We start from the raw sequence: 10,907 nt of genomic DNA, 5'->3' as shown, positions 1-10,907 counted from the left end.
CTGTTTCCTGCCTTGTTTTGGATGGTGGCTTCCTCCAATAACTTTAGCAGTCTGAGCCAGTTATCCCCAGCAGGAAGATCAGACCATCATAGGCTTCTCTGGCCCTCCTGCTGCCCTGTGATTTGGTCTCCTCTGATTTCCTACCTGTTTGTCATATATTAGTGGGCACAACTTGAGTCTCATTTCTTGACTATAGGGGTGTTCCCAATATTTCCTTAAATCCAAAGGATATAATGTGTATTAGAAGCCCCGGGATGGGATTGCTCATCACTTTAAGGGTTGGTACCCAATTCTTTCCCTCTCTTTTCCTAGAATCAATGCCAACGATGGAAAGACCTCAGTTCTGCTCCGTTTTCCTCATTCTGATACTATTGGCTTTGGTGAGCCTTGACTTGACCAGCAGGGCATGGACTGCCCCTGACTGCCTCATAGCAGACAGTTTGCTATTTCCTAACCTTTCCTACTATATCCAATTCTGTACATTGGCCCCAGGGCTGCACCTTTTGGCATCTTGCTCAAATGTTAAAGACATGGCTCCGACACTGGAAAGAGTGCCCAGAGATACAGAGGTGCTTTGCCTCCAGGGCATGGTTTCTACTCTGCCAGCTAATGCCTTTGATCGCTTCCACTCCCTACAGCTTCTGAGGCTGCAGTTGGGTACAGTCAGTATTACTTCTAGGACTTTCCAAGGACTGGACCAGCTACAGTACCTTTATTTTGAACATCATTCTCCTTGTTGCCTGAGTCTGTTCCTCCCTGAAAATTGTTTAGAGACTCTCAGATCCCTCAATAGTCTTTCCTTTCAGGGCTACTGCCTGAATTATAGCCAGAGCATCTCCTTGCCAACTAGTCTTAGGCGTCTAACTCTAAGGAACAGTTGTCTGACAAAGTTGCAGGAACTGCAAAGGCTCTTCCCGAGTCTTTTGCTTGGTTCCTCTCCTACACCCAGTACCAAACTAAGGGCGCCCTTCCTAGAAGTGCTGGATTTATCTTACAACCGTCAGTTGAAGCAGGCAGGTGTCAGAGCCTTGTATGGCCTCAAACTCCACTCCCTAATATTGGATGGTACCACACTAAGAACATTTGACCTCGCAGGCTCGGGACTGCTCCACTTGGACTTCCTCTCCCTTGTGGGTACAGGTATAGAAAAATTGCCTGGGAATGTCACAGGCTACTCTGAACTTCGTGCACTTGACCTTGGGAAGAACCAAATACAAAACATCTTGGAGAATGGAGATATCCCAAGTTACAAATCTCTAGAATTCCTTAGCCTTCACGATAACTATCTTCAGTCACTTCCCATCAGGTTCCTACGTACTCTACCTCAACTTCAAAGGCTCAACCTGTCTATGAATAAGCTGGGCCCAACCTTGGAGCTTCCAGAAGGAGTGTTTAGTGCAAATTTAAGAGTACTAGATCTGTCCCACAATCAGCTATGTGATGTACCCCATGGGGCCTTACTTCCACAACTCCAGGAGCTCTGGCTGAGTGGCAATAACATCTCTAGTTTATCCAATGAGAGCCTACAAGGATTGAGGTGGCTGAGGACTCTGGACTTGAGTTGGAACCAAATTAAAGTACTCAAACCAGGCTGGCTCTCTCATCTTCCTGCTCTGACCACCTTGAACCTTCTGGGTACCTACTTAGAGCATATCTCAGGCATACAACTTCAGGGTCCACAGATGCTGAGACATCTAAAACTGGGATCTGTTACAACACTGGACATCTATCCTCCCTGGTTTCCAATGCTGCTCAGCTTAGAAATACAAGCAGATGCATGTGTTCAGTTTATGGCTCTCAGTGGAGAGCCATTCTTATTCTTGGAGAATCTTACTTTACAGACTTCCAATGTGTTGCGGCAACCAGATACAACCACAATCCATTTTCCCTCCTTGCGTCGCCTCACCTTGCGTGGCTACAGCCTCCTGCTCTCAACCAGTCAACTTCAGAGATTCTTCCCACAACAGCTTCCGCTCCTGGAGCACTTCTCTATTTGGTGTGAAAATGACAATGCAGTAGACCTCCATCTATTTGGGATGCCCAGGCTGCGTGTGCTAGAGCTAGGGTACCTAAATTTTTTCTATGAGTCGAGTACTGCGAAGCTAGAGATGCTACTGAAGGAAGTGCCTCAGTTACAGGTGTTGGCATTGAGCCACCTGAATCTCAGAGACCTCTCTGTGACCAGCTTTGAAGGCCTGCGCCACCTCAAACTGCTGCTGCTTCACTCTGAGTTAGCCCTTGAGATGGACAGCCACCTCCAAGAGTTGATTCCTCAGATGCCTCCATATGTTTATTTCTCAGATGTCACCTTTACCTGCCAGTGTGAAACTTCCTGGGTGGAGTCTTGGGCTACACGGGCCCCAAACACTTTCATTTATGGACTGGAGAAATCCATCTGCATGGCCAATGCTTCTGACTACTCCAACACTCTACTGTTCTCCTTCCTTGCTACTCATTGCCCACGTGACACTGAGTTTGGGGGCTTTATCATCAGTTTCACCCTGGTGCTTCTGCTGATCAACCTTCCTCTGATTAGTTGTCACAAATGGTCCTGGCTTCATTACCTGCAGACACTGCTTCATGCTTGTTGGTGGAAATTGGGTGGACATAGACGCAGACGCCAATTCAACTATGATGTCTTTGTATCCTATTGTGAGAAGGACCAAGCTTGGGTGCTGGAAGAACTGGTTCCTGCTTTGGAGAAACCCCCTCCTGAAGGTGAGGGCTTGAGGTTGTGCCTGCCCACCAGGGACTTTGGGATTGGAAATGACAGGATGGAATCCATGATCGCCAGCATGAGCAAAAGCAGATCCACCCTCTGTGTGCTCACGAGGCAGGCCTTAGCAAGTCCCTGGTGCAATCTAGAGTTAAGACTGGCCACTTACCACTTGGTGGCCAGGCCAGGGACAGCTCGCCTCCTGCTGCTGTTTCTGGAGCCCCTCGATAGGCAGAATCTCCATAGCTATCACCGCCTCTCCCGATGGCTCCAAAAAGAGGACTATTTTGATTTGTCCCAAGGGAAAGTGGAGTGGGACACTTTCTGTGAGCAACTAAAGAGACAGCTCAGGAAAGCTGGACAGGAAAGAGAAGATTAAGGGCTGTGAGGAATGTTGCTATACGGAAGACCCTTCCAGCTGCATAATGAATGCTCTCTCATCACTGAAGGATGTGCTTGCTCACTAATGGGGGTGAAAGGATATGTTTTAAATGATATATTGAATCCCAGTGGGGAAAATGTCTTTTAAAACACTGGAAAACAGTCATTCAGAAAACAGTTCTGTTTTGTGCCAGTTAATTTCAATACCAGATACTGCTCAACACACACCACACATATACACAATGGTTTGTGCATTTTTTTCAAAATGAATCCATTCTGTCACTACTAAATGCAAAATATTCACTTGTTTTTGTTTTGTGTGTGTGTGTGTGTGAGAGAGAGAGAGAGAGAGAGAGAGAGAGAGAGAGAGAGAGAGAAGCTGTGCAATTCTAGCAGAATAGTTAGGGAATCAATGAGTCATTTTTAAGTTGAAATGGTACTTTTAGTTCATCAAATGTTCAATAGTCAGTTCCTCTAACTCAAGTTTCTCATACGCATGGAATTTCGTTACTGAGATTTGTTGTTTTTAAACCTGTATTATTCATGGGGAAATGAAATCTGAAGAGACTCAGTGAGTGACTTACAGCCCTGGCTCAGCTCACGCATCTGGGATGGCACATCTGTTCTTCTATTCTCCGTTTAGATCGCACTTGAGCCTCTAACAAATGGCAAACCATGGGGCATACTCATTTTCTCGCAGATTCAAAAAACTTTGCTAAAATTATAAGTTCCAAATAGATGTACAGCAGCAAAAATGGAATGTCATAGGCCAACTACAGCCCATGCTTCAGGCATGAATGTGACAAGACGTTATTACATAAATAAAAGTGTCATGCTTCAGAGGTATTTAGTACGAGGGCAAAAGACTTCACCTATTAGCACAACATTAAATGACACTGTTGACAAATGGCACATTAGTCCAGATTTGAAAGCTGGCTGTGTACATATACGAAATGGATAAAAATGAAATGTGAAGAAAGAGAAGACTGGAAATGCAGACCATAAAGGGACCCTGAATAACACTGATGTTATTGACACTTCCTTGTACTTCTCTGCTAGGTCTTAATAAGCATGTATCATTTTTATGGTAACAATAAATTATCTTTCAAAACTAATAAAACACTTAGAGTCAGCAAGATGGCTTGGCAAGTAGAGACACTTGCCACCAAGCCTGATGACCTGAGTGCGATCCCTGGGACCCATATGACAGAAGGAGATGATCTACTATTGTGAGCTCTCCTCTGACCTCTACATGCACACCATGGCATGCAGGTCTACACACACACACACACACACACACACACACACACACACAAACACACACACTAAATAAATAAATAAATATAATAAAAATTTTACAGCAACTCTTTAAAAAAGAATGCTTTATTCATTTATTTATTTATTTATTTATTTATTTATTTATTTTTGGTTTTTCAAGACAGGGTTTCTCTGTGTAGCTTTGGAGCCTGTCCTGGATCTCGCTCTGTAGACCAGGCTGGCCTCGAACTCACAGACTCACAGAGATCCGCCTGCCTCTGCCTCTGCCTCCCGAGCACTGGGATTAAAGGCATGCACCACCACTGCCCAGCTTTAAAAAAAAGAATGCTTTAACATAAACTAGCTAGTTTAACTAATTTTCTACTTTCTGTTGGCATATGAGTATATTTTACACCTGGATATCAAAACATTTATAAAGCTATAATAATTCAAGAAAAGCACTGTGTACAGAATTAATATGAAGTACTAGGAGACATCAAACAGCCAGCTTGAGAACTGCCACTTGTCCGTCCTTAAATGTGTGGTGGGATCCAGCAATAAAGGGAGGCAGCCCTGAGCTTCTCTTTCTAGGACAACATTGATTTCCTGTTAATTATTACCAATCTACTCAGAAGAGTACAACCTCTAGGATCAATTTTTGTAGGCCATTTGTGTTCATAAATTTTTCCATTTCTTGTAGATATTCCAAGCTGTTAAAATAGAATTCTTCAACAAAATCGCAGTGGTGTTCCTGTGAGTTTCAGGGACATCTGCTGTAACCATCAATTTTCAATCCTGATTTTATTTGTTTTGGTTTTCTGTCTTCCCCTTCCACTGTTCTAGACAAACATGTGCTAAGGTTCTTTACCCAGATGCCGATTTCTCATTAGTCTTTTGTATTATTCTTTTATACTCATTTATTTATCTGTACTCCAATGTTCTTCCCTTTTTACCTTTATATGGTGTAATTTTTTCCTTGCTTTTCTCAGTTTCTAAGATGCATCATGGGATTGTTCATTTTAAGTTTTCTATTTTTTATGTTCTTACTCACTGCCATAGTTCCAGCATCTCACAGGTTTTGATTTATTAAATTTCAGTTCTCACTGGTGTCTATGAACTTTTACTCCTCTCTTCTGAGAGCCTAAATGATCCAATGTTTGTTTAAAGGTGTGCTGCAAAGGGTCTATTTCAGTGAGTTCTAAAGTTTCTCTTGCTATGATTCTTTTCATTCTGTAGTGATAAGAAAAAGAAACAAGTTATAGCTGCAATGTTTTAAACATGTTAATATTTATTTTGTAGCCAACTAGAGTATATGTTGTACTCTAGAGAAATTTTTATATTAATGAAAAGAATGTACATTGTCAGAATGTTCTGTAAATGCCTGTTAAGTTTGACTGATCTATGGCATAATTTAACTAGTACTTCTTGTTGACATCTTTGGATGATCAGTCTGTGAGGAGAATAGAACACTGGCATCTCCCATGTTACCATATTGGAGCCAATCTTAGCATGTAGGTATAACAAATTTCATGGAATTGAGTGTTACATTTGGGGTATATATAGACATATTCAATATCATTCTTCTTAATGAATTATTCCCTTGATCATTATACACAGACCTTCTTTGTTTCTTCTTACTGTTTTTGTCAGGCCTAAGTACAGCTATTTCTACTCACTTTAGAATTCTGCTTACATGTAATAGTTTTCTATACTTTCACTTTCAGAGATATGTGTCTTTACTGCCAAAGTTAAGTTTCCTGTAGGCAACACATTGTTATTTCTTAAATTCATTCAACCTGTGTGTGTGTGTGTGTGTGTGTGTGTGTGTGTGTGTGTGTGTGTGTGTGTGTGTTTGAAACAGTGTTTCCTTTAGCCTAGGTTGACCACCATCTTACCTTTAGCCTTTCATCTTGTAGCCTTTAATCCTTGATTCTGTTTCTTCTACCTTCCAAGTTCTGGTATTACATGCACCGATACACCCAGCTAATGTACGGATTTTAATTGGAAAAATACATTAAGAGATTTATTTTCGTTTTTTTACTGAGAAATAATCTTACACCGTGTATTTTGATCATGTTTTCCCCTCATCCTCTAAGTGCTGGAACTCTGACTGCCTTGAATCTTCATAGAGCCATCATCCCTATGAGTTCATACATGCATCAGTTTTTAAGCTTCCAAAATATGTACTATACTCCAAATAACCACATAGGTTAGGTACCTAATAAGGGACTTAGGGAAAAACAAAGTCTCTCAAGGAAGGGGAAATAGAATACAGTGTTATGGAGGCACAAAGGGGAAACTAGCAGGATTAAGCAGGGGGGTGGGTGGGAGAGAAGGATAAAGGAGATGATAATGTTAAGGACAACTAACACTAAAAGACATTCAGAAAACTATATGGAATGCTACTACTGTAGAAGCTTCCTAAAACATACACATGTAAAAGAAATCTAAATTGAGTCATCAAACAGTAGGAGAGACAGTGCCCCCACTAGACATCTTATGCCACCAATCCCTAGTGCCATGTATTCATTACATCTTGTTCAGTTGTTGGCCAAATGGGTCCCATGGACCAGCTCCCTAAAATATCATGGACTGTTTCCAAGGCTATTGGTTACTCTCCATATCTGGACAGTAAGGCCCTATTGCTGAAGACACATCTTACTTATAACCTCCAACATGGAGAAATGGGTCCCATAGACACCCATCCTGAAACATCACAGGCTACTGACAAGGCTATTGGTTACCTTCCACAACCTGAAGGTAGTTAGGAGCCTGTTGTTGATGATACCACTTACTTCATTAAACACAGAGACATGAAGCTGTTGTTCATTGGAGTAATTATTTGCATGTAACCAACCACTTTTTTTCTTACTTAATTTAAATCCCATTCAATGAGATGAAAGACAGACAATAGTGCTAAAATTGTCAAGAACTTGATACTGTATAAGTCATAGGACTGGAAGAAAAACTACTATTATTTTACTAAAGGAACATAGAACTGCAATGACCCCTATTAACATATTGCTGTATCCATAGATTGGGCAATCCTCATCAGAGAACCTTTTACTTGCAGTATATGGGAATTAACACAAAGATCCACAACTGGACAGTGTGAAGAGAGTGAGAAACTTTGGAGTGCTCAGCATAAAATGGGACAACTTAATCAACCCCTTCCCCTTGGAGCTCAAGGATCTATGTGGAAGAGCAAGCAAAAAGATTCTAAGAGCCAGAAGTGGTGGGTGACTCCAAGGAAACAGTGTCTTCCAGATTCAACAGAATGCATGCACACATGAATTCACAGAGACTGTGACAGGGTGACAAGATCTTTACCAATTCAAACCAAACAATCAACCCCCCACCCCTGAAGGCTCAGGGATCTGTATAGAAGAGAAGGCAAAAGATTGTAAAAGCCAGAGGTGGTGGATATCTCTAAGAAAATTGTATCTTCCAGATACAACAGGATAGACACACATACAAACTCACAGAAACTATGACAACAGGCACAAATTCAACCAGACAAAATCCCAGCACTAAGGACAGAAAGTGGACACAGAGTCCCACACCTAACCAAGATGTTTGCAATGGATACTTACTAAGGAAGGGAAAATCAGTTTTCTCCAATCAACTGTCACTGTATATCTCAAACCCCCTCCAGTAAGGATCTCATTTCCAGGAATAATTGGCCAACACACACACACAAAAAAAAAAAAATCCAAATTTTTTTTATTTGTGTATGAGCTTTTTGTTTTGGTAAATTTTTTGTCTTATTGGTTTTCTTTCTTTTTCTTTTTTTCTCAATTGTCTGTTTTGACATTCATTTATACTGTGTTTTCTGTTTCTTTGTTTTACATGTGTGTATGAGAGAGAGAGAAAAATATGGCGAGAAATAACATGAAGTTATGTGAGTAAGGAGGTGGGGAGGAAAGAGGACTTGAGAAGGGAAAACAATATGATCAACATACATTGTATAACTGTTAATAAAAATTAAAGAATAGGTCATTAATATGAAAAGGAGTAGTTGGGAAGCATCAGACTGTGTGGAGGGGAGAGAAGGGAAGAGAGAAATGCCACAATTGCTCATCTTACACCTGTCAGACGGCTAAGATCGATAGAACAATTAACAGCTCATGCTGGCAAGGATCTGTAGACAAGCGAACACTCATCTATTGCTGGTGGGAGTGCAAATTTGTACAGCCACTATGGAAATCAGTACGGCAGTTCCTCAAGAAGATGGGAACCAATGGACCTTGAGATCTCTATACCACTCAGGTGTATATCCAAAGGATTCTATGTCCTACAACAGAGACACTTGTTAAACCATGTTCACTGCTGCTTTATTCATAACAGACAAAACATGGAAACAGCTTCAATGTCCATCAACAGATAAGAAATAAAGAAAACATGGTATGCTTACACAATGGAATAGTACTCAGCCATTGAAAAGAATAAAATCATGGAATTCACAGGTAAATGGGGGGGGGGGGTAGAAAATAATTATCCTGAAAGAGGTAACCCAGACCCAGAAAGACAAATATGGGATGTATTTACTTATATGTTGAGCTGTTAAGTCAATGACAACCAAACCACAATCTATATAACCACAGAGGTTACATATACAGTAAGGAAGAAGAGGTGACAGACAGATCTCCAAAGGAAAGGGGAATAGGATAGTTATGGATAGTGGGCTGGAACAGGATGATCAAGTGAGGAGGAAAAGGAAAGAGAGGGATGATGGAGAGAATATGAGGAGAGACAATTAAATTAAGGTCCATTTGAGGGGTAATATAGAAATCTCATACAGTAGAAGCTTCTTAAAATATATACACATATGAAAGTGATCTAAATGAAATCACAAATAACGGCAGAGACCAAGACCCATCTAACTGAGTTACTGACCAAAAGGATCCCATTCAGACTCCCAAACAACTCAGGTTGTTGCCGTGACTGTATGTTGTTCCCCAAAAACTGAAGTCAAGGCCCTATTGCTGAAGACAACACCTATACAACGGAGTGAATGTGGAGAAACCAAGCTGGTTCCTACCTAGAATCTTCACCCCTACATGCTAGCTCTTTGGTACAGGAAGATACTCTGCATGTTACCAAAGGAGAAATGTCACAGTAACCCAGCTATAAACCCTTTGATCTACAGTGATGTCCAGCCTTCATGATGTACTGCTTCAGTGGTGGCACAAAGCTTGTGAGAGTAGCCAACTAATATCTGATTTTACTGAAGGCCCACTCCATGAGATGAAACCCATACCTGACAGTGCTTGGGGGAAGCAAGAACCTGAGACTAGATAGCCCAGGGACCTAGAATAAAACCAAATACTACTGTTCTAAAAGACAGAGGGGAGAGAGAGAGACAGAGAGAGACAGAAACAGAGAGAGACAGAGAAACAGAGAGAGACAGAGAGAGAAAGAGAGGAAGGAAGGAAGAAGGGAGGGAGGGAGGGAGGGAGGGAGGGAGGGAGGGAGGGAGGGAGGGATAAGGAGGGAGGGAGGAAGGAAGGAAGGAAGGGAGGGAGGGAGGAAGGAAGGAAAATATAGCAATTAAGTGACTCCTAATGACATCCTGCTATACTCATAGATCTATGCCTTGCTCAGGCATATTCAAAGAAGTTTCCTCCTGCAGGAGATGGGAACAAATACAGAGACCCACAGCCAGACATTATGAAGAGAGTAAGAGACCATAGAATATTCAGCCCTAAATGGAATGTCTCCATCAGATCCCTCCCCTCAGGGCTCAGAGAACCTTGAGAAAGAGGAGGCAGAAAGAGTGTAAGAACAAGAGGGGATGGAGGACATCAAGAAAACGGGCCTTCTAAATCAACATGGTCGATGCACATTTGAAGACAGACACACAGAGACTGAGACAGCATACACAGGGCCTGCCCAGGTCTGCACCAGATGGGGTTTTAGAACTGAAAGAAGAAGTGGACACATGCTCCCCACCTAACTCAGAAGCCATTACCAACTGATAATGAAAATGAAAATTCAGCTTCCTCCGAGGGAGTCTTACTAGAAAAACAAACCACTGTAAAGGGCAGGCCACATGCCCAGCGGTAGACGTCCAGCAGAAAACAAGCTCAACGGTGTCTCTGGAGAGTCATCGCCTCATCATTGTTTCACAATGTTGTGTAAGAGCTTTTCTTTCTTTGTTTTTTTTATTTCATCTCATTGTTTCTACTTTTTATTTTATTTATATATCTTTTCTTCTCTCTCTTTGCTCTACAGGTCTCCTGAGTATATATTATGGCTCCCAGTTTAGTGTTTTTATGAGACTCCTGAGTGTGCGAACAAGTGGGTCTCTGTTTCTTGTGCCTTCTCTTACGCATTTTCTTTCTGTTTGTTTTGTCCAATTCCAGTGGGTTAGTTTTTATTTTATTTAATTTTTATCCCTTAGAAGCCTGTTTGCTTTCTAATGAAAAAAGGGGTGAATTTGGATTGGAGGGACTGTGCAGAGGAACTGGGAGGAGTTCCCGGGGGAAGAGAAACCACAATCAGGATATATAAGTGAGAAAAAAAATCTATTTTCAATTAAAGGTTAAAAAAA

General features: G+C 41.5%; 1 protein-coding gene across 1 annotated transcript; it reads left to right on the top strand.

Moving 5' to 3' along the window:
* The first annotated feature begins 308 nt into the window (after positions 1-308).
* Positions 309-3,095, top strand: LOC128107993 (toll-like receptor 11). The gene has a single exon (XM_052734319.1). The coding sequence runs from the start codon at positions 318-320 to the stop codon at positions 3,093-3,095; it is 2,778 nt and encodes a 925-aa protein (XP_052590279.1). The 5' UTR covers positions 309-317.
* The last annotated feature ends 7,812 nt before the right edge of the window (positions 3,096-10,907 follow it).

The sequence above is a fragment of the Peromyscus californicus genome, unplaced genomic scaffold (assembly GCF_007827085.1).
Source record: "Peromyscus californicus insignis strain IS unplaced genomic scaffold, ASM782708v3 Scaffold_12__1_contigs__length_115047231, whole genome shotgun sequence".
Taxonomy (NCBI): Eukaryota; Metazoa; Chordata; class Mammalia; order Rodentia; family Cricetidae; genus Peromyscus; species Peromyscus californicus.
This window is presented reverse-complemented; position numbering and strand designations above follow the sequence as displayed.

Bases quoted from the DNA above. Each gene is read 5' to 3' on its own strand.
- LOC128107993 (XM_052734319.1), top strand. From the start codon at position 318: ATGCCAACGATGGAAAGACCTCAGTTCTGCTCCGTTTTCCTCATTCTG.